Consider the following 24568-nt stretch of genomic DNA (forward strand, 5'->3'; position numbering starts at 1 on the left):
CTGGGAGCTTCCACTTCAAATTTCAAAAAGCAAACGCAGAGGGCGAGAAAAATAAAACACTCCTGCAAAGATGACGATCGGAGTCTCATGAAACTGCACCTACGGGAGATGCTCGATCGCCTCGAGATCCGCACGTCTTAAACAATTTATACTGGCACCTTAATTTTTTAGTGCTGGCGGGCATGAACACCACCTGCCAACACAAAAGGTGCAGTGGCCAACTTGTTAAAATCCGTCACCAAAAATGTATTTGTGTTGAGTGACATAACCACCTGCTAGCACATATGGATGCCATTTGTGCCATTTGTGCTGACGGGTGCTTATGTCACCAGTCAGCACAAATGCATTTCAATTTATATTGACGGGGAGGGTCAAAAGTTTCTAACTAGTCAAAAATTTAATCGAACATATCCCAATATATTTTTAACATGGATTAGAATATATATATGCACGTGTAGGGGTTTCAAAATTTTTAGAAGTGATTTGCAATTTTCTAAGATTTAAACAATTATAACCATGTTTATTGAAATTAATTGTTTCACAAATAAGATTAAAAATCGCATAAAAATGATAATAAGGAAATATGTTCCATTTTAGCTCAAATCATGAAGGTACACGTGAAATTTCACAAGTTTGTTAATGTATTTATCACTTCTATTGCAATTTTTGGTGGAAAAAATTCTAATAATATGAAAATATGGTCTGAAAATTATATAAATTGGTAGGGAGTCATTTTGTGAGTCTACAACCTTGATATACAGTTTCAATATGTTTTACAAAAATTAGACTCTACAATATTCACAAATGTATACTTCACTAACAATATTTCATATAACTCAAGTCACACTTTAAGCTTGTCAACTAACTTAGCAAAAACAAATATCATATATATATATATCCTAATATAATTTTTGCATATATAATACTATATATATGTATATATATTCTATTGTAGAAGATTCAATAACTTTTAAACTAATTTAATTGTCTAAAAATAAAAAATAATGTATATAGATTTGTGTTGGCTGGCGTATCGCCCGTCAGCACGGACACATCACCCGCCAGCATGAAAGATCAAAAAATTTTGTGGATACTGAGCACGGAGCTAAAAAATTGACGCTACAGAGCCACCTCTCCCTTATCTTTTATCTCCCTCTTATCACTTTGCTCTTCTTTATCTCTTTTACCGGCTCTTCCATCCTCACATTTCTCTCTCTCTCTCTTATCTCCAGGAGTTGCATTAACAAGGACGGCAGACGTCGCGAGCCATGATCGAGTGGCCAGCTCGCGGGAGTTGGGGCCACGATGACCGGCGGGAGCGATGACCAAGCGGATGGCTGCGAGAGATGGGGCCATGGTGGCCGACGCGGCTGGGCGGCGGGCTCGCGAGCGCCAGGGCAGGTCCAGCGCGGGGTAGATGTAGGCCGCGCGGCCTGCCGACGGAGGAGCCGCGGCGGCGCGAGCGTTGATGCTAGCGAAGCGTGCCGGGGGGGGGGGGGTCTGTCGCGGGGCTGATTAGGTGGCGGGGCAGCTGGTGGCGGCCGACGCTGTCAGGGGCAGGGCGTGCGGGGCGGCCGTTGCCGGCGGTGCGTTTGGCTGGCGGGTGCAAGCCCCGGCGGGGCAGCCGTGGATGAGGCGGACGCGAGCGGTCGGCGGTGGCAGGGCCTGACGGAGTAGCGGGTGGCGGCCGGCGCCTGCGGGGGTAGGGCCGGCGGGGTGGCCAGCGTCGGAGGTGTGTTCGGCTGGCGGGGCAGCCGACAGGCGAACGACAGATGGAGTGACCGACATGGATGGCGGCGTGAAGCGACGCAAGCAACAACACCGGGTGGCGGCGCATGCTGGCGGCATGGCCTCTACGGCTAGCTTCCTAAAAATATCTTTGCTGGCGGGTTTACTAAGCACCCGCTAGTCCAAATCGTGATTGCGCTGGCGGGTAGATGTCCGCCAGCAAAGATGATCATTTGTGCTGGTAGTGAATTGCCGGCAGAGATGGGTTTTGATCGCCGCCAGCGAAGTGACGTCACATGCAGTGGCGATGAGCTCGCAGCGCAGAACCTTCCGTTTTGGGGTAACAGGTTACCAATTGGCCACACACGAATCCGCAGGCCACCACTTGTCTGCCTACCTAGCGCTAGTGTACCTTTTTCCAATGCTAATCCTTGCAAGAACGCCAAATTACGCAGAGATCGATCGCATGCATGCCTGTCTACTCTTTTTCTTTAATGGCTTGATCAGCTCCAAATACTGGTATTAGTAAAAATATTTTTTTTGAAAGGACACTTGTGTTATTGTTAAATAATGTATGATTGGTCAGGTCCAATTCGGCCCTGTTCTTTTGTTGCTTCATTTTCGTCGTATTGGCACTTTGCTTCTCGATCGTATCCTACTCCTGAATAAAAATACACATGATCTTTTGGTGCTTGCCAAAGGGGCAAATGTCTTGCACACCTAGTAACCTGACACCTGAGAGTTTGAATAGATTTCAATCAACATTTGGGGTAGCTTAGTTTTCAAACAACGAAACACGGACAATGTTCTCAGCGATGTCAGCGAGCCGTATGTTGCATCGAGCCCAGCAATGCCGGCAACGGCAGCAGTTTAGTTTCCTGTGTCGGCGCAGTGCAACCATTTGGTCGCATTTGATTATTGAAATCGACTTGCAACGCCCTTCTGATTTTAAATTCAGGTTAAACGTTGCCACTCTAGTCCTAGTAACATATACTGGTACCTGTGGTAAAAAAATACGTAATGTTTTGGACATCAACATGGTCTCCAAAACACAATTCTGGTTACTCGATATTTTTTAGCCAAATATTTACAAAAGATAGCAAAATTATATCTTTACAAAACTACATTTCGAGATAAATCTACATATGTATGATCACCCAGGCTCAATGTACCACCATGGACAGCTCCTATTTTTTTCAATCACTCTAAAATCTCTCAGAAAGTGAAACCTAAGTTCGGAGTGGTTGACTTAAGACAACAAACAACACTCATTTGTGCCATATCTCCTCCATTTTTTTGAAGTTCAAAAGATGAGGCAGAGATAAAAGTGCCAGGATGCCAGTTACCAGCTACCACATGCCTTGAATTCATACACTTGATTTTTGAAACTCCTATGCATGTGCGTCCTAAATACCCCGCCCAAGCGAATCCTGCTACCTCACCACCAATTTAATCAGCGCGCCAAACGAGACGTCTTGACGTAAGTTTCATGTAGCCGTTTGTCATTAAGCACCCACCTTATCTGTGCCCTAATCCCAACCGCTGCAGCGCAGTCTGGCCCGTTTCAAAAAGTTTGAATGCTTTTGGTAGACCAGACGCGTGCCCTGATTTCTTTAAGTCAAATGCAGGCGGCCTAATCTGTCATCATCAGTTGAATTCTTGGAGCAGCGGTGATCCTCTCCATTCATCAGAGAGGATTGGTTAGCTGAGAGTGCTACTAGTAGTTTAATCTGTGCTTCTGTGCTTAAACCGCATTGGTTAGCTGGGAATTGTTGGGGAGCTAGCACTAGCAGTTTAGAAATGCCACTTGTTCTTGATCGGGATTCTGTCCAATGAGTGAGCCTAGTACGGGCAGTAGCCGGCCTACTCCTACATATTTCCCGTTACCGTTGCGAAGATACGGCCGTGCTTTCAGGTTAGGCCTGTTGACTTCCACACTTCACAGGGAAGGAGACAGGCCTGTTGGAGGATTCGAAAGCTTGGAGCTTGCATTTGTTGTTTGACCTAGCTACTGGTAGCAAATTATGAGTACTCCGGCAGCTACCTGTAGGCAACATTGGATCAGCAGACAATGGAGAGCTGCATCTTGGAGCAAGCAAAGTAGCAGGTGTCCTTGCGATCTTCCGTGAGAAACATGAACGGGAATTTCTCAAACGATTGACAGTACTGTCTACTGTGTACTCTGGCTGTGCCTGTAAATAAATGGAACGCTGGATAGTGAAAACCCTGACGTTGTACGGAGCGTTCAAAGCCATCGGATGCAGCAGCTGGATTTATGCGCCCAAGGAAGAGATCGCCCCCGCCACTGGTAGGATTACTGCAGACCAGAGCGCACAGGGCCTCGGCGACCTGCATGTTCTGCTGACGACAGCGGATTCCTGCAGCCGCCCGCCGGCGCGTTATGGGCGGCGCAGAGGCAGAGCACTTCAAGAGAGCCCGCGGCGCGGAGGGGCCTCACGCCGGCGCGAGGCCGCCGTGCGAAACCTGGATTCAGGATTCCCCTCCTTCCACGGCTTGCGAGATCTGAAACATGTGGTGGAATTCTGAGGTGCATTAGAGGGAGGGGGACACCTGAACCTGAACTGGGCCGGCCGATCCTCCTGCGCTCCCCCATCATCATTGCTCTAGGCCGTGGTCAGGCACATTGATTCCCAATTAAAATCGCGAGAGCTCCCCGTCACACGCGGCTCATTTGCTCTGTCTTACCTCTGGACCACCCTTCTTCAATCTTGAGGGAATCAGGGGTGGTAGCGCTAAACATTTCGTGGGAAAGTTTCAAACGGCCTGTTCATTTCTGAAGGCATGCCGTTTTGAAATGAGCCGCTGCCGAGCTCAAGGCTTTCGGTCCGGGTTCCAAAGCTCGGGGAATTCCACGTACGCTGCGGGCCCTGGAGTACTAGATTGCTACCGAGGCAGTGCTTACAGTTAGTTTCAGAATTCAGGACTCGCTCTCGCAGCGAACAACGGGGACAGGCGTTTCTTCAGAGCGAAAAGGATCGATTCTCCCGGATACTACGTCCTAACAGTAGACGCCCACCCTCACGGGAGTAGCGAAAATCGAACCCTTTCAGGGATGGTAAAGATGCGATCCGAGGATTGGGACAAGTTTTCTTTTCTTTCTTTCTTTCTTTGTTTTTTTTTTTTTGCTGAGGGATGGTAAAAAAAAGAAGAAGATTGGAACAAGTTTTGCTGAGGGCAAGAACAGAATTTCCTCGGACATGGGCTACCGGGCACAGAAACAGGTGCTCGCATTTGCAAAAGGAGGAAAGTCCTCGATTTCTAGAACAACATCTGGCTGATGTCTCAATGCTATAGTTGGTTGTCCACATGTCAGATTTCAAATGAGATGCGTTGCGGCTGCCATTGAGCTACATAATCACTGGGGAAAAAAAACAGTAGTTTCATACAAAGAACTAAAGAAGCAATGGAGAGAGAGGAGCTGACAATCTGTTCACTGTTTCTCTGAACGGTCTGTTCACTGTTTCTGAATGATCAGGACGTCACAATTGGCTCTGGGAATGTCAGGCTGTGGCCGCCTCAGATACTGCTTTCCCATCCAGTGAGGGAATTTATTCCAAGGCACGAGGTTCAGTCCCTCTCACTCTCAGGGCACGTAATTTCACGCCCTGTTTCGGATCCAAAACGTGCCCGCTGGCTGCCACATAAAGGAATGCTCAGCGAGGCGCCAGGGCTCAGGCTCCCACCCAGGGAGTGACGCGATTCTTGTAACTCCGTCCAGAAAAGGATGCCATGCGATTCGTTCTGCTTGCTGGATTTAAGAGGCATGGTACGCTGACGCGCCTGGAGCAACAGAAACACGCAGTTAATGAGATGTAGCCTGAGAAACATCCTGATAAATGTTCTGAATGCCAATGACAAAGATGATATGGCGTGCTTATGAGTACAAGTGCACTGTTTTAACCTGACGTCAGAATAGTAAGCTCCAGTAAGAGGATAGACAGAATGATCAGCATTTCATATTTCACAACCATATGAAGGTTACATTAAGCCGCATAAAATGCAGGAAGCAATTCCGATACGATGAGGAACCACCCGCGTGTTCGGTGTCCATGCAAATATGTGCTAGTTATTCTGTAGGATGGATGACAGATTTCAGCAAACACATACCGGGCTGCAACAAATTACATACAGATTTCAGGTTCAAAAGCCCTGATCAACAAGGTAGTCACCAAGCCTCTCCACAACCATGTTGCACTGGCCAGGAGTCATTGGTTCCTCATAGATACCTATGATGATAGCCATATTGGTCTTCTTGATTGTAACCCCACCTGGTCCCTGCAAACAATAAAAAAACACGGGACGGAGCCCAAATCAATACAGCTTACAGGTAACATTTAAATCATTGCACAGGAAACACCTATCTTTCGAAATAAAGTCTGGTCAGTCTAGTTCCAGGAAGGAAGAGGTTTCAACCCCACCCGCCAACAAACAATATAGGAATCCATAGAGGTCTTGATGAATTTCAAGACGCCGAAACTCATTAACTACAGAGATGATCCCTTTGAATCTGAACAAATCTAAGTAACTGAGACCAACAAATACTTAGACAAGTATTCTGGTGATTTCATCTTAAAATGAAGATTGTTGCTCTTCCTGCACGTGTTTCCTTCAGTTTCATACCTCAGGCATAGGCTGATAAATGCAGTTTTTGGGTCCGGCACTGTGACCGATTGGCCAGTGCAGTGCTATGTAAAAACTATAATTCCAGGTGATAGTTTGAAAAATTGAAAGCTTTGGTTGAAGCCACAGTCATTACATCGATCAGTATAAGAAATAGAACGTCGACAAATTTCCCACTTGACAAGTTTAATGAGTCATAAAAGGTAAACAGTTGATTATCTTCTAATTGCATCTCAAATTCCAATTTGCAAATATTTATATATGATAACTTTTCTACATAGGATCTCCAGGTAATGATTTTTATCCATGAAAGGTTGTGCGACTGCATGATATAGCTTCTCTCAATATTGGAAAGCATCAATCAAATGTTCTCCCAGTACCTATGTGGATAAATCCTGTCTGGAGTTAATTTTTTCCTCAATTTCTTAATTTGATTGACTACCACCCAGGTGGGTCAAAAACAAGATGAATCCATCAGATGACCAATAACTGAAGAATCTATGGTTAATGATGGGAGTTGCTGACCAACTACAGAAACCAGCTCAACTAATATTACGACAACCCAAAAATAGCCCCAGGATTTCGCCCCTCGGGCATTCTTCTTTATTAATAAAGCAGCAGCTCTTCTGTTGGCTCGTTTAAAAAAAAAAGCCCCAAGAACAACGACACTGGGAAACAAGTGATCATTATAATTCTCCAATCCATATGCATACAATGTGAATATTATTTATTCTTTGCTATTTCTGCATAAACTGGTTGGCATTGTAAACCAACAAGGAATCTGTTATGTTCAACGTTCTACAACTGTCAATATAATCTCTCAACAAAACTGTTTCTTTAATAGAAACTAGTGGCAGATCATTTACTTGGGAAAATAAGGTCATGAATTTTAACTGAATAGTGCATCCTTATATAATATGCTAATGCAATAAGAAATGGAATCCAAACTCCGATCCAAACCTTCTTCCCTCGAATGACAGCTCCAGGTTCACCTTGGATAACCATGTATTTGCTACCCCCCAGGTATAAACCAGTGGGTGCTAGAGAGCCTGGTTCATTGAAATCATTCATTATTGCAGTGATTTCTTCAGGTTTCACCTGCAAAATGTAGGTTTTGAATATTCATAAGATTGCAATAAAAATGAATAAAAACTGTTGAAAGTATTTGTATGAACTGAAATGGGAATCAGTACCAAACATCTTAGAAGTTAATATACATCGGAAACATTTCTGCTCATATTTCCAGAAATTAGAGTTGCAAAAGAATATGGAAACGATCATCAGTTTAGAAAAAGCCTATTAAGCCGTGGAATGATCAATATCACAAATTCACAAATAAAGAAGCCACTGTTCTACCCCTTTGCTTTCAACAGCAGAGTTTAGAAAATAGCAAATTTTATAAAGTTCAGTGAAGGCCGACATGATAATTAGCATAAATAAACTTTAAGTTTTTATAATCAAGTACCAAGAGGGCAGATTTTACATAGCAAGTTAGTGGTTTAAATTTGGTGATTTTACTAATAACTGTTTACAAGAATGACCTGTGCCTTCGTCGGGGAAAAAAAAGGTAGAAACATCCTGAGCAATAAAATTCATTGCAGCACATAATGCTTAAATCAGAATCGACATTACAAAGGTGACGGCAAGAAAAAAAAATCTTCTGTACTTTGAACTCGTGCCCCGACCAACAGAGAGATTTATAAATTGCTCTGGTAGTGGTAGATTGATCGATCTTCACTTGGCCACAATATCAAGACCTGAAGTTTTCTGACGAAACTGAAGAGCTGCAGGTGTAGTGCAGTTCTTCAGTTTTGTCAGAGAACATAATTGGCGGAATGAAGGCAACATAGCGCGCAGCGTCCACAACAATCTGGCTAAGGATCTGCTTGCTTACCCTATTCACTGACCTGCGGGACGGCGTCGGACTGGGCCCATTCGGCGCCGTCATGGCCGAGGATGGCGGCGGCGGCGGTGAGGCGCTGGCCATCGATGTCGCAGAGCATGTGGTCGTCCACGTACGCCTGCCACGACATGCCGCCGCCTCCCTCCGGCTTTCCTGGCCTGGTCCGCTTCGGGTCGCTCGCTCGTGGACTCGCCGTTGGCTCCTCTCGGTCCTCTGCTCTACTTATGCGAGCGCAGCAGCGCTACCTGGCGGCGGCAAGCTCGGCGATGCTGCTCCGTCGACCGTCCACATGCTCCCCTCCTCGCCTCCGCTCAATGTGAGCATCGTTGTTCCCTGACGCATGGTGGTGAAAAAAAGCAGGCATTTTTATTTCTCTCCCTCCCGGATTTGCTTCCTGAATGGCTGAACTGCATTTCCACGATTCGATTCGATGCTTCTGTTCCGTGCCTCCATGGACGGCCGATATCTGATCCGGCGTCATCTCCGAGAATAGGTTGCTGCATGCTGCGTGAAGAGGTCAGGGCGCTCGATCCTATGGCCGGTGCTATCTCGGTCTCACTGTGTTCCCCCAAGATTTGATCCGTTTTTGCTTTCGGCTTTCGCGTCGCGGTCGAATAGAATCCCTTTCACATGGCCTTCCCAGATTCAGCCGGAGATGTTTCGCCGACCTCAAGTCCTGACTCCTGAAGACCATGAAAATTTAGTCTGTCTGACGAAGAAAAAAGGGAAAGGCTTAACAAAGCCGTGGACAGAGGAACGCGCAGGCCATGGGCCACGGCCTACCAACTGGACAAATACGTGCGCTAACACTTGCGGATCGTCCGCCTCTCTCGGCCCAGTTATCAAGGATGGCCAGTGCGGCGATACAATAGGAGTATCAGTTTGTTCCATTGATTCTAAATAGTACCTGGGTGCGTATTCCGCATCCGAGCCCTCCCACCGAGCCAGACTCGTGCCGCCAGCGCCTGTCTCGCTAGTTTTTTTAAAGCTTTTTCCGGGTTTTTTACCAGCTCAATCCCACCACGTTGCGAATAGATCGTGGGTCCGCCGTCCAGACGCGGTTTCGCCAGTATCTCTGTAGCCACACCGCCCGCCCTTGAGTCCTTCCATCGCCGCCTCCCTTGCCGTTGACGCCGCGCAGCCCCGACACGTTCCGCCGGCGCAACCGACGCCGCACCGTTTGCTGACCTCAGTGCAGGCAGGGCGTCGCCGCCAGCCCTCGCCTTTTCCTGTGCGTCGACGCCGCAACAGCCTTTCGGCGTTAGATCTCCCAATTGTCCTCGGCCGCCTGATTCTCTGCGCACCGCCGCCGCCGGTGAGGCCCTCCACCGAATTGTGTTTCTAACCTCAGCTCATCGGCAAGCTGTCTTCCAACCATTCTCCCAATTAGATACAGGTAATCGGATGATGAAGTTTCGTGTTTTTTTTGTTGGGGATTAGATCTTGCATTACAAGGCTTAATTTCTCATATCTTCTGATTTTTAGTCGCAACAGCCACGGCTTGCAGGAGGGTAGCGGCTGTAGGCTAGCAAGAATACGGCATAACAGCGGCTTGTGGGGGTGCTCGGCACCTACATCGGCAGGTTTGGGAGGATGAGGTTCCTGACGGAAGAGGAAGCGGAGAAGCTCAAGGGTCGTGGACGAGGTTCCTGATGGTGGGTTCGGCAATGGCTTCGTGTCCTTCGCCTACCTCAAGACTCTCCGTGTTCACTGTAGGACCCTGCTTGCTGAGCTCTTCAGTTCCATCCTCAGCCTTTCATATCATGTGATGGTTCTGACCATGATGGGCCCTCTAATGGATTCAGGTGAGCTTATCCATCCCTATCCATGTGTATTAAGGATTGCTAAATATGCAGTACATTCTCTAATTCTGAATTAGAAATGCTAATTAGAATAAACTGTGTGCTAGAGAAATCACAACAACGCTGAGATGAAGTACTGCATGTTTTGTTTTTCCGTATCCTGATTTCCTTCTTTTACTCTGCAAGTGATTTTTCTATATATTCATAATTTTCCTGGATTGTGCTGCTTGTTTCCTGTAGCCATGCAATTAATTATTTTAGGATTATCTCATAAGAATAGAATTGTACCTTTCATTTCCTGAACTAGCTTTAGAAATGTTGGGAATAATTCCTTTTTGACAATGTTATATGGAGCTTTGAGCTCCTTCATAACATTGGAGATTATTCCTGAATTTGCACTGCTCTTTTATTTTTTGGCAACAACTAAGGTGGAGGTGAGCTTAATTGCCTAAGTGAAGCTAGCATGTTTTATAACTTTATGTCTGTCGGGCATACATCCCAGGTCCACGAGTAGGCCTTGGACGGCCCACCAAGGGACGTACTCGGACAAGGTTAGAATAAGGATGGGCGTATCCTTCTCGGATTAGTCTTGTATGTTTATGGAAAACTACTCGGGTCAATACCGAGTAGAACTCTGTAATAGTACCCGACTAGGACTCAGACTTGTAACCCTGCCCTCCCGCATATATAAGGCCGGGCAGGGACCCCCCTCAAGATATCGATCTATCTCTCTCAAGGTCAATACAAACCAACACACAGGACGTAGGGTATTATGCGATCTAGCGGCCCAAACCTGTCTAAATCGTGTTCCTTGCGTCACCATTGATTCCTTGATTCTCGACGACCCTTACCGCTCAAAAGACCACCTAGGGTACCCCCTAGGCGGGTTGCTATTGATTTTCATGAGCTATACGGCACACCAGTGTATTATCAGCTCATCTTTAGCTAATGTTCCAAATCAATGCCATCACCGTTGTTTCTTAAATGTTGAAAATACTCATTAGTGATTTGCTTAAATAAAACTCATTCAGGTATTCAAGATGTTTACTTTCAGAGACGTAAAATATATCTGATAAGGTTTCTTTCCTGAAAAACTACTTTTATTCAGATTCTTCAGATGCATAATGATACTATAGTTTTGGATCAATTAGAATAATAATGATAATTTGCCAGAACTAGGGGTCGTTTATCTTTTGTTTCCCTGTACTTGAACGAACGTTATCTTCATCTTAACATTAGCATGGTATCCTGAAAGAAATATGGGAGCTAATGCCACCGCTCCTAAGACATATATACTGATTAGATTTGCCAATCCAAATCTGCTAGCCTACTAGGTGCAGACCTAGTTGGTTTGATTGACTGATATTAATAAGTTTGGATCAATATACTTTGCTAATCATTCCAAATGTTCTGAAGCTTTGGACTTCCAAACATTGTGAAATTTTTTTGGTGGGAAATAAGCTTTGGACTGATTTTTTTGGGGGTTGTTGTGGCAACTTCACCTACAACAAATCATGTCAGATTTGTGGTGTAGTCTCCGAGGAATGTATTGTAGGATCTAGTCATGCTTACTCTATAAATTTTGTGTTCCTCATATAATTTTGTTTATTAAATATTACAATTTCACTGTTCCTCATTTGAGTTTCTTAACGTGCAATAGTTGTGATTCTGACCTCCATTGTGGTGGAAGTTGCATCAGATCAACGGTATTCGGCCCCCTCAAATCAGCCTGTTGTTTGAGTTTTACTGTCAGTAAATCGTGCAATGAATCCATACAAATTCAAGGATGGCTAATCCACTCTTCCATTCATCTATGTTGATTTATATTTTGGTTAAGATTACAATAGCATGGTGGAAGAACTTCGCATTTGCTGGTACTGAAGCTATATTACTAAAGAAATTGTCTTGATGCTATTAGTCTTGCAAGTAATTTTGGTGCAATATACTAATCCTATTTCCAATTCTAACTTTTACACCTGCATCAATTAGTCCTAAAATCTTCCCTTATTCAGAAAGTTCAGATAAAATACTCTTATTCAGAAAGTTCAGATGCAATGCAAAATGGTAATGTTAATTATTCTGAGAACTTCTTTTTTGTTTTATTTCAGTTTGCACATGGGTGTCATGGCTGCTTCCCTTGCAACGTCACTGCCATCACCTGTGACCGCCATGGTAGCCTTCTACTCATACCTAAGATGGTAGTAATTTCTGATCCATTATGTTAAGAAGCCGAGAAAACTGGCAAAGGCTTATTAATCTACATGGATTGAACCTGCTGTTGTATGGTCATATTGGGCGACTGACCATTCTGCCGAGTCATTAGCTATCTATTATATATGCGTTGTTCTGAACTATTTCCATCTTCCTGCAGCTCCAAGGTAACATTCGAGCAGATTGCTCAAAACAAAGAAGCTTGAGTTTTGATTGCATTGCGAAAGACATCCAAACAAGCTGTTAGATGATGATGAAGGCTGAAATAGCTCAAGGGAGTGTAGAAAATTCATGTTAGTGTGATGGTTCATGTCCTTCTGAGACATCCATTTGTATGCTTGTAATATGACCCTGCTTCATATGGCGCGATTATGGATCCCAAAGAAATCATATGCTCATGTGTCATGTAGGTGAAGGCCAGAGTACGCATGTGGCTTATTTGCTTTACTTGTATGCCAAAGATTGTAGGTTTAAGATCTGTAAATTATTTCTATACTTAGTTCTATAGATTTTCTGGATCCTAATCTTTTATTATTTTATTCATATCATTAGCTCTCTTGATTTTTGGAGGTTTGAAATTTTTTAGTTTGTATACCGTTCATTCATCTTTTCTAGATTTTTTGTAATTTTTATTCTGTATAAATATGCTGAGCAAGTTTAATGTGTATTTTTTGTGATTTTGTTAAATATGCTAATTTTTTATACTTTGTGTTGAATGTATGCGTCAGATCTACACACATCACAAATTGCAATAATATGCTGAGCAAGTTTAACGTGTATTTTTTTCTAACATGTACTTACCTAGTAATATGTTGAATAAAGCACTTACAAATGGCCTAAAATTATAAAACCAGAACCCTCGAGACTCGAATGAGAAAAGCAAAGTACGTAATTCATAATACATCCTGCAAGCATAAAAACTAGTCACCACTAAAATTTACTAAAATATATGAGAAAAATAATGAGAACCAAAGAGGTCACCACCGCTCACTTCACTCCAAATGAATCTTTTATCTAATTGATATTGTTGCCATTATAAATAGAAAGATTCCTCAGTATATGGTGTGTTGAGCACAAACAGTTTTGTTAGGATCTGCAGTATCAAATGCTGACACCGGTACTTCATTAGGTGTTGATTTTTTTATGGAGAAAAACTGGACATGGGGCGTGGAGGTCCGGTGCCTAGAGAAAAAAAATAGAGTTGGATGGAGAACGTAGCCACGTGAGGTGCTCAGGTGCATTGAAGAAACGGGTGTTGGTCAAGCTATTGTGCGGTGCAAAAAAAATAAATAAACCGGGGGTGGGCTCGCACCGGAAGCCTCGGGCACGTGGATGGGGACGCGGGTGCGAGGAAAACCGGACGCCCAGGTTCGGTGGAGGGTAGGTGCCCGAGCGCTTGGCGCGCCTCAGAGGGGGGCTCGGGTACGGAATAACCTAGGATACTGAATAACGGAGGCATACATACATACATAAATAAATATATATATATATATATATATATATAAAATCTAGCTAGCAGTGTTGCCGCAAAGCTTTTGATCGGCTGTTCGGCTTCATTCCATTAGTAATAAGTTCTTTCACTGACCAAACTGTGTCCTAGCACTAAGTTATAGAAGATGGCGGAATCGCATCGGAGCGCGCATGCATGAACTGCCTTTGAGCTCAAGCAGATGATGATGATTAGAGAAAAATCGCTTAAAGGGAAAGATCGGCTATACTAAAGCTAGCTCAACGTGCCATTGCGAGAGAATCCAAAAAGGGAGAGGGGAGGCCATGTTCGGTTATGCTCAATCCACTAACACCAATTCCCCTTGCAACTTCTTTTTGGGACCGAATCAACCACACATGCATGGGAGCCCTATAGCACCAGCTACTACATGTGCACTTAAATCTGGTTTGTTTAATTTTATTCCTTTCTGTTTCCAATTGATGGATGAGTATTTATTCATTTTATGTTTTTTTTGTAATCCAAGATCTTATTTTTGTTGGCTAAATTAGATTAAAACGGGATAAAAAAGATTAGGGAGATATACAGACAGCGGCTAGCTTTTCACCCTCCCATGTGTAGTACGAGAGCATCCGAGGGAGGGAGGGAGCAAGAGACACGGCATTCCCTTCCCCTTGTCTTTCATTTCTGCTTTCTATCTCCTGTGGAAAGGGACAGATGGATGCGCCACCATACAGGTGCTTCATGTACTTGAAGCCATTGGCGTTTTCTGCAACCAAACGTTGATGCTTGATGATCTATATAAATCTCTTATCTGATGAGCATCACTGTTAGTTCCAGTTCCAGGGCCTATATCCACATATAGATACGACAAACATGTACTGGTGCCATGATCAACTTTTTGAGCAACTGCAAAACCTTCAGGCAGAGGTAGCTGCACGCGCATGTCTGCTATAAGTAGTAAAAAATCAATAATGTATAGATGTTAGACTCCATTACACAAAAGAATGGAATTTATGTTTTGAATTTGTTTGAATAATTGGATTATCTTATAATTAGCTTGCACTATTCTAATACTACTAGCTCGTATATCAATACGAAGTATACTGATGGGAAATAAAAACATCTCAGTAGAGATTGCTCCGTGGAGAACCTTTCCTTTACCTAACTCATTGGTGAGTGGTGATGCTAAAGAGTTTTAAGAGAAAAGGCAAGGCATATGTCCTCTTAGTACAAGGATTCTCAGCAGCAGCTAATAAAAGTAGCAATATACCCTAGAAAAGAAGAACCCCATTAGCTCGTGCACACATATATGATCAGACCAAGTGCAGAAGCATCTGCCAAATCAAATTCCATGATACATAGCTGATGGTACAGAAAGGGTTTGCATTAATGTATCAGACAAAGAGATCATTTATATTCCAAGCATACACACGTATCAAACTGCTTTACCTAGCAAAGCTAGTTAGGTCTACGATCGACCCCCCATACGATCAATCTGATGAAGCCAAGAATCTCCATTGTCTAATGATAGATAGCATGCCAAGAATATATATGATAATAATGCTGCTTGTCTCGTATGTTCTTACCTACGGATCGGAATAACACAGAGTAATTAATTTTCAGGAGGAATATCAGCTCTATTGTTTTTTTAAACAGAGTATAAACGGAGATGCTAGCTCAGGAGCATCTCCTAGAGACCATGCTTAGTTAGTGATAGGTATATATATGATATATCCTATTTAAATTTGAAAGAGAAATCCTAATCCAATCAGACAATCAGTTCTCAGATAGATGATGCTTACGGATCGATGTACGGTAAAATATTAGAAACTTGTCTCGTATTAATATATTAATATCCTATTAAGATTGTCTCGTATGATATATATGATATATCCTATTAAGATTTGTAACATCGAATATATGTATTAATATATTTTCATGTCTAGCACTTTCAAATGTCTAACTAATGGAAAATTTACGGAAAAAGGAGATAGTATTTGCATATATTATTCCCAGATTTCACACGTCGACACGACGTATACGTGTGAGAGAAGCTTCCAACGAACGTACTCCCTCCGTCCTGAAATATAAATTAGTAGAAGTATCAAAAGACGCATGTACCCTTGAGTTGTACGTGGTGAGTTGTGTTGTTTTCCTTTTTCAATGGCAGTTGCAGATAAAAAGGAAACTAATCCATCAATCGACCACCCTTATTTCGTTAATTCCGAGAAGAACTAAGTGAGCAATTATCCAAATATTCCTACAATAATATCAGATATTATTTAGGATACATTTTGAATGCTTGGATACCTTGTATTATTCCATCCAATCCTTGCCGTTCTCCTCGCATTGCCCTAGCTAATGAATGAGTTTTATCGTTCTCTCGTCGCTTCAAAGTCTTTAGCTAATTAGCTCGCATACAGGTCGTCTGTGCATGCACAAGTCGAAAGAGAACCATGCATCACGGGTGGATGGCCCACCGTACCTGCCATGTACTTGCATCTCTCTCTCTCTCCTCTCTCTCTCTCTCATTATTGGGAGCCACAAGAAAATGTAGAGACTCTGGGGTGCCAATAATTATTGGTGTCCGAATCTTAGTTCAACTAATTGAGCTAATTTTTCATGTGACAGATTTTGAAAAACTAGTTCAATTAATTAAGCTAAAGAGGGTCGGTTGTGACCCTTAAAAGTCACTATTCGCACCCTTAAGACTCGGTACGTTGCTACACATGTGTGATAATGATGCAACATGCATATACATAAACTTTTTTCTAACTCAAACGCAATTGATGAAACTTAGTTGTGAGGCGACCGATGAACTTGCCATTGTATCGAAAAAATCTAATTATATCAGCCAAGTGCACTTAATATGGTTTCTGCTCTTAATATGATTTGTGTCACTCCAATCTCCCCCCTGTTCGCCCGATGTTCTCATCATTGGAAAAATTGTGCAGGTCGCTTTTCAGATACTAACTTGAAAGTTTGTATCTTTATTAAGTTTGAAATAGCTTCACTTATGTGTTTAATATCAAATTCAAAACTTGACTCCCCATTAGGCAAAAGGTTTCCCTTTTAATTTGAACACACAAAGCATTATGGTCATTATTAGTCACATATTTATATGCAATTTAGAATCATTACTTCGAGACAAATGCATAAATATGTATGCATTTTTGCGCTCAGGTAATAGCAGATATAAATGATGATTATGCTAGCGACAGCCTTAAAACAAGCGTGCATATATAGCTAAGCGAAATGGTGCCCCCCTAAGCCCACATGTTGCCTGTCTTACGTGCCATGCTTTAGTAGAAGACAAAGGATGCTTTACGGATAAAAAAAAATGACGACAAACCTAACTCCTGGTTATTAGAAACATGTGAATTTACATAAATAAAATTTTTCATTAGAATCTAACAAATCAAGCAATGCAAGGTCAATTAGCTAATGTTGAATTTCTGGATGGTATGATCAAGCACCATACGATGATCAGGTAGTTGTCGGTCTATGAGTCTTGTATCTAATAATATATAATAAAATGTTTGATGCACCCCTCAAAAGCATTCATATGGTATAACTAATTTCATGCAACGGGCTAATGAAATACTGAAAATATGTTAAACTAAAAAGAATGGCACATGTGCATGGAAGAATTATAATCACAGATGAGTTAAAGTACATGTTATTAATTCTCCGTGGGTCTTAAAGCTTATGATGTGTTTAGGACAAGCTAATGAGTTAAAAATAACTAATTATCTTATTCTAAATGTCATATATGTTAGAACAGCGAGTACAAGAGTAGTTAACTCCACAAAGTATCATATGCAAGTGTGTCATAATAGACTTAAAACATAATGGTAACTATTTAATATCGTAGTACGTGATGCACCATAATAATCACATTGCTCAATTTATTCTTTTCAAACAATGTAGCTACATTTCTACTTGCTAAAGAGGTACATTAACATACAAAAGATAAAGAATGTTGGTGACTCTAGAAACACGGAATAAAGAACTTACTGAGTTTATTCCTCCATGATGCATATTTGGAGCACAAATTAACAAGGGGGAAATAAGTATCGATTCAAAAAGCAAAGAAGGGGCCAGGTTAATGTACATGCAAACAATACTACTTTTTACAATTGAAAAATAGCCAATACAAATGAAAAAACTGTGATAAACCATGGATCGATTGTAGTTATACTTGATCAAGTTGCACTAATACGGGTTGCATCTAGGCCAGTTATGCTTCGTTTTGATGTCAGCACAACAATACCTTTCCTCCCATCGATCTTTCTTTTTTTCTCTATTTTTTCACCGCTTTGTCTCTGTTCCTTGAAGAGCTCACAATTAATTTTATCATCACCATTTTTTCCTTGAGGGAGATCCACGTAGATCTGTTTTCTTTATCTTCCAACAGCAGTACATTCTCCAAGAAATTAAAGCAATGTCCAGTATATTCAAGGAGAGACAAAGACCATTCCATTGAAGGTGGTGTGGTTAGTTTTGGTTTTGATCGCCACTATTTAACAGCCTTGTTGCTACTATCCATGATGATCTTGGTTGTCAGGCGGCCAGTAAGGGTAAGGCCATTCTGTCTCTTGGGACTGAGGAAGTGAAGTTTCCTGCAATAGAATATGAAAAAGGGGGGTCAAAAAGGAGCTGCTAATTCACTGCTTCAGTGGGGTGCAGCAGACCAGCAGTTGAATAAGTGAGAATAGCGGCATCGCTTGAAAGAGGGCAGCACATATTTGCCAGCGCGCAGCGAAAAAAGAATGACATTGCATGTCCTTATGAATACCGACTGTTTAGTTCTGTACTATGTTCAAGATGGGAAGAACAATTTGCTATATTGAGCTGCTACTATTTTTCTGTAACTGGAATGCAAGGTCAAAGGTAACAAAAAAAAAAGTTTCGAGAGGGACCTCTTTATTCTATGAAAAGTTATTTAATAGTACATTAAACCAGTCGGGAGCCGGGTAACCTTGGAATATCTGTTTGACCTTCTACTAATCATCAAAGGCAGTTTCAACCCAACCCACTGCCCGAGAACTGATGTCTTTCAGTCTTGACAAGACTAACCCGGCTGGGAAACAGTAACATGAGAGCATGTGCTGATGTGCATGCATGGTTTTCGTGTGAATCCATATTCAAAAGAGTGGAAGAGAAGACCGAAATGATATTGCCCCCTTTTCCTTGGCTCTTTTCTCGAGAGATAGCAGTAAAAAACTATTATAGTCTGAAAAGCAAGGAGGGTACCGACACGGAGAAAAAGCTCTCGTTTTCACCTATATGGTCATGAAAGCAAGGAAAGTATGGTCTTGTTTTTACGCCGGTCTTTGGCCTCTCTCCTTTGGCACTCAAAAGCAAAGCAAAGGGGTGGTCCTTGTTTGCATATATATTCATGATGTTTCTTCTATCTCACTGTGAGTACTACAGTCCCTAGATCCCCTACCCCCCCCCCCCCCCCTCTCTCTCTCACACACACACACAAGCACTGCAATACCTACAGATATCTCTCACACACAGGGGAGAGAGAGACACAGACAACAGACATAGACACACAGAGTCTGCAGATCTCCCTCTCTCTCTCCCTCTCTCTCAATTTTGTTAGCATGCATGCTGTAAAAGCACCTAAAATGACCAATAAAAAATAGGGAACCTAGTGGGAAGAAAAAGCTGTCATGGTGATGGCTTGTTTTAGAATGCTAGAACGACAAAGAGACTACGCGACCCCACACTGAAGTTTCCTCAGGACCCCCCTGGTGCAGTCTTTCTTTTCCTAGCTAGGCTATCCCGCTATCCCACACCTCGCTTGCATGAGAACATGCCGCTTTCCGGTCTATACATACATACTAAACAATCAAGATTACATGAATTATAACCATAAGCTCAGAATGAAATATTCATATGCAAGCGAATGAATTATATTAACTCGTTAGATGTTTGCACATATTCTAAATTTATACTTAAACAAATATGACTCATGGAGCCCAGATAATTATATGTTGATATGTTGATCCTACTACCAGCATGCTTGTACGCGGTTTAAAAGAACTGAAGGAATCAACTTACCCCTTTTGTGCTTGTGGACGATGTGCAGCCCATTATCAATTCTTCCAATCCAGCAGATCTGCGATCAAGCTTTTGCTGTGGCTGTTGCTGTTGGTGCTGATGCTGTTGTTGCAAGTTCTTTTATCAATGACGTTGAAATGGAACAGTAAATAAAGTAGTGTTTCAGTAAAGAACGAGGCTAAAAGGTAAAGGAACTATTGGAGAGAGTATATGGCCATGAGACGGTTCTTTCTCTACAAACTAGATATAGGCCAATACTTATGTTCTGTTATGGTCTGAAATTACAAATGTGGGTGAGTGAAATATATATGGAATTGTAGTCATTCATGTATAGATCTTGTTTAACATGCTATGACGAATAATGCTTGCAAAACAATATATGTTTTATACAGTCCTTGAAAATTTTGCAATTTAAATTTTCAATAAAAGTTTGCAAGTCCCTCCCCCGCTTCTTCGGAATATATGAAATGTACATTTTTCAAGGCATCATGCAGCAGCGGGTGGTATGCTAAATAGCACAAGTGAAAATTACTAAATATACACACAAAAATAGCTATTATATTTAATTATATTTATTGCACATTTATCTATAAAACTGGTGATATGATTTAAAGCAACAAAATCTGGGGTAAGAAAACCCTGATGGCTGGATTTGAACTTCAACTTAAAACTAATCTATAAATTCTGTATGAAACAGCAAGTAGTGCTAATTTGTATTTTATAAGAAAAAACTGTGCTAGGATTGTGTATACAAGAAAGCGAAGGCAGCCACTTCTTCCAAGACTCTTGACATTTTCCATTTTTGGTGGCAAGAAAGAGGAATAGGTGCTGCCATTGAATTAAAGTAGAAAAAAGGTACCTTATAGCGTGGTTTGAATTTATTCATAAATATTTATAATGGAAAAAAGATCGAATGGGAAACAAGCTGCAACAACTAAGACACGCTAAGAAAACATGCATGCACGTAATTTAGTTGTTCCAAACTCGTGTGCAGAACAATCTAATTACAAAACCATTATGCAATACCTTAAGTAATTAGTTTTTCTAGCAGAGATGCATGAAAAAAAAAAAGAACCAAGATGAACTAATCACCTGAAATTTATCGTGGTGATGTAGAAGGATTGCTGGCACATGGAACTGATCGTGATCGAGAACAACTGACGCGTGCTGCATTGCAGGTGGCACAATTGTCGAGACGGGGTTCGATGGCCTACTGATAAGGAAAGCCGTGGCAGGGACGGCCGTGGTCGCGAGCACCGGCCGGTGTGGCTGCTGCTCCTGGCCGGCATGATGCTGTTCTGATCGTCCAAGCTGATTAGATGGCACCTGATCACCACCTATACCAACCTGTTCCGTACACATATACATATAAATTAAATTCACAGATATATATTTGATGCTAGTTTCTATTTAGATATTAAGTTTGGCATTCCCTTTCAGTGGAGCTGCTACATAACTGTGCTCTCTCTCTTTTTTGGTGTGTGTATAAGAGAATAGGACGCATCAATTATTCAAAAGGAATTTATTGGTAGTTTTTGCTTTCACGGTGGGTGGATGGTTCCTAGGGTTGCTTGCAATATGAGTAAAATGATGTGAGACTCGAACTACTTAAAAGGGTCCATACTCTGTGATGTGTAACTCATCTTTTGCTTTAGATTGGCACATCCTGCACATTTGGTCAGCTACCAAAACGCCCATGCATATATACGCACAACAAGCTAGCTCATCTAATCGAACAGAAAGTAAATACTATCCACACCAAAAGAAAAGAGGGAGAAAAAAGCAGGAGCATGCATGGGTGCATGGGAATGGATCGTGGATGATCTGCATGATGTTCTCCCCAACCTAACCAGCCCTCTCTAAGAGCAAAAACCTGCACCAGTCCTATGTACTTCCAGAGCAAATCAAGAAGAATGGTGGTTATTACCTCCTGATCAAAGGTCTTCCTGAAAGGCACGAAGCTGAAATGGTCCGCTGGCTGCTGCTGCATCTCGACGGCGGTGGTGACCGTGTATCCAGCCGGGAACGATGTCGCCGACACCTCGTGGTCCCTCGACGAGCAGCTGCCGCTGCCGCTATCCTTCCTACGCTGCTCCTGCGCTGTAGCTGCTGCCACCGCAGCAGCAGCGGCGGCGCCCCGCTCGGAGGACCAGCTGCACTGCCTGGGCTGCGTCTGGTAGAAGATCTTGCACACCACCAGCTCCCCCTCTTTCTCCTCTTCGAGGTCGCCGAGGTGGTACTGGTGCATCACCCAGTTGGTCTTCTCCGGCTTGCGGTGCTTGCCGAAGTTGGTGTACAGCACCAGAATCTTCTTGCACCCCTTCTGCCGGCCGTTCACCATCACCGGCCGCGTCTTGCCGGTCTTGTGCCACCTCGTCTCTCCCTTGTGGACGTCGCACTCCGTCTGTATCTTCCTCCTCTTCCTCGTGCCAGTTGTATAGGCCTTGGATGGCCGGTGGAAGAAGTGCTTGCTTAGGCCATCCCTGGTCACACCTGATAATCATCAGCACAAAGGCATATAGATGCAAGAACTGTGTTAGAACCTTAGTTGGTGGGTGGGCTATGTTTCTTGAAAGATGCAACAAACCTCTGGAAAAGATAAGAGATAGAAAGGAAAGAAACCTATTTGGAAACTTCAGAAGCATCTTACCATCATGACTGAGAGGAGAGAGGTAGATCAGGGTAGGCACAACTTTCCATAAACAATAATTCTGTTTGCATATACCCGAGAGCACATGTAGAGAAACACTAAGAATAGAGGGGAGAGCACATCGAGAACAAGGGAATATATGCCATATCCCAAATCCAAACCACGGCACAAAATTCATGGCGATATAATCCCAACATACAATATATCACTCCATGAAAAGCAAAGCTCGAAAAGTCAGGAATATGTCTGTATAAGTATACGGTTCAGTAATATTTCTGCTCATGTCTAGCTTAGCTAGATAGCTCTCTCACCTGGAAGTTTCTCGGGGTGGGTGTAACATATGCCGTCCTCCCCATCTATTGTGGGTATGAACTCGTCGATGAGAGGGTGGGATCTCGAGCCTTCATCCTTCACTTTCGACTCGAGGTGCTCAATCAGCTCCTGGTCAGTTGGATCGAACTTGACGCCGGCTGGCAGCCCCACCCAATCCTTCTTGCAGTTACACACAGCAATTAATTCCATCAAAAAAAGTTGCACCAAGTATCGTAGTACTGATGATGAGATTATGCTGAGGGGATGCAACTGTGCGTACGCAGATAGAAAGGCAAGATGAAATTGTCAACTTCACATATGCATACCGGCTTGCTGTCGATTTTCTCGCCGCAGTGGGGGCAGTGCTTCGCAGTGGAGATCCGGTGTTCCTCGAGCTTCTCGTTGATGAGCTTCGAGGAGCTGCTGCTGTGGCCCCTATTCATGTCTGATTCATATGCGGCGCGAGGAGGCGGTGCTCATGCATGAGTAGCAGGTGATTCTTCTTCTATGTCTTGCTGCGCTGCAAAGTAAATCAAACAAGCACATGGCCATCAGGCACAATTCAGCAAGAACACAAGATCGAAACGAGTGAGAGGAGATAGAAGAAGAGAGAAGCAAACCGAAGAGCGCAAGTAGGAGGAGCAGTACTAGGGGTGCAAAGGAGAGAGTAAGGAGTGAGGGCGAGGCATACATATAAAAAAATCGAGGCAGGCAGGAAGCTGCTTTCACCGGTTTAATACAAGAGAGAGCAGAATTCCTGCCTACTTTAACTGAAGCCACACCCCCTTGAGGAAAAGTTAAAGGGCCCCTCCTCCCTAGCTAGCCCCTCCCTCTCTATCCCTTTCCCTCTCTATCGCTTAAGCATAACACAAGACATGGACACCTTTCATCTACGCTAAATTAAGCTGCCTGTAAGATGGTGCCGCGCCATGCACCTCTCCCTTAGTCGTTCTACTATTGATGCAAGTATATTTTATTGGGCTTCAGACTTTCAAAGTTCAGGGACTGTCTGGCTGGCAGGCTAGGACAACCAAAAGCAAAAGGCTTGAAGAGAACTGCTGCCTCACCACACCACAGCTGTTACTGCAGATTCCACACACTGCACTGCACTCACTCCCACGCGGAGAGAGAGAGATTGTATCTAGGGAGCTAGTAGACTCAAGGTAGCAGCATCAGCATTCAGCAATGCATGCATATATCAAACACGCAAATCTGACATCAGCAACAAGTAATAAACGGCTTAGGTTATCTAAGTACACACCAGAAAAGGGTCTAATAATCATCGATGCACGTAAAGTAAACATTTGAGTATTGGTCAAGGGAAAACTGTTGCATTTTTCTTTTCTCTCGTTGCGTTGCATGCATGGGGGATGATGGAAAGGGAAATTTTCTTTCCACTGCACAATAATGAAGTTTGCAAATTGCAGGAGCAAGAAATAGCAGAGATAAGAGGTCTCACATGGGTATATGGAGGAGGCCTTGTGCTCGAATGATGATCCTTTTCGCCATGAGAGTGCGTGATGCTGGACAGAAAGAGAGAGAGAGAGAGAGAGAGAGAGAGAGAGAGAGAGGGGGGGGCCGGGTGAATCCCAGAGCTTGCTTCCTACCCAAGGCAAATGGAGCAGTACAACACTTGATAGACCCCAACAGCTCACATACTACTAAAACCTGGGTAGATGGTAGAGGTAGTAGAGGACATAAAAAAAATACCATCGTGCTGCATCGCGTGCCTGGAGAAAGGAGCAAGGAGCAACCTTCTCCTACAAGCACGACCCTGAATGCAAGCTCCCGTTGATCCT

General features: G+C 43.1%; 2 protein-coding genes across 10 annotated transcripts; both read right to left on the reverse strand.

Annotated features, from left to right (window-relative positions):
• Positions 1-4983: 4983 nt before the first annotated feature.
• On the reverse strand, positions 4984-8830 carry LOC101774613 (profilin). 3 transcript variants are annotated; one of them, XM_012846146.2, is made up of 4 exons: positions 8277-8830; positions 7330-7467; positions 5857-6024; positions 4984-5529 (listed from the first exon to the last, which is right to left on the reverse strand). In XM_012846146.2, exons 1-3 carry the CDS (start codon positions 8400-8402, stop codon positions 5890-5892), a joined length of 399 nt encoding a protein of 132 aa, XP_012701600.1. In that variant the 5' UTR covers positions 8403-8830; the 3' UTR covers positions 4984-5529; positions 5857-5889. The 3 variants fall into 3 exon arrangements, with proteins under 3 accessions (XP_012701600.1, XP_004968458.1, XP_022682235.1); XM_004968401.3 differs by lacking the exon at positions 4984-5529 and having other exon boundaries at positions 5684-6024; positions 8277-8829; XM_022826500.1 differs by lacking the exon at positions 4984-5529 and having other exon boundaries at positions 5684-6024; positions 8264-8390.
• Positions 8831-17737: 8907 nt separating this feature from the next.
• On the reverse strand, positions 17738-23544 carry LOC101755562. Of its 7 annotated transcripts, none has more exons than XM_004968442.4 (7): positions 23390-23544; positions 23096-23289; positions 22769-22946; positions 21735-22300; positions 20900-21154; positions 19808-19909; positions 17738-18357 (listed from the first exon to the last, which is right to left on the reverse strand). In XM_004968442.4, exons 2-7 carry the CDS (start codon positions 23210-23212, stop codon positions 18277-18279), a joined length of 1299 nt encoding a protein of 432 aa, XP_004968499.1. In that variant the 5' UTR covers positions 23213-23289; positions 23390-23544; the 3' UTR covers positions 17738-18276. The 7 variants fall into 7 exon arrangements, with proteins under 7 accessions (XP_004968499.1, XP_004968498.1, XP_014660789.1 ...); XM_004968441.4 differs by having other exon boundaries at positions 19808-19924; XM_014805303.2 differs by having other exon boundaries at positions 22769-22949.
• Between the last annotated feature and the right edge of the window lie 1024 nt (positions 23545-24568).

This window comes from Setaria italica, chromosome V (genome assembly GCF_000263155.2).
Source record: "Setaria italica strain Yugu1 chromosome V, Setaria_italica_v2.0, whole genome shotgun sequence".
Classification (NCBI taxonomy): domain Eukaryota; kingdom Viridiplantae; phylum Streptophyta; class Magnoliopsida; order Poales; family Poaceae; genus Setaria; species Setaria italica.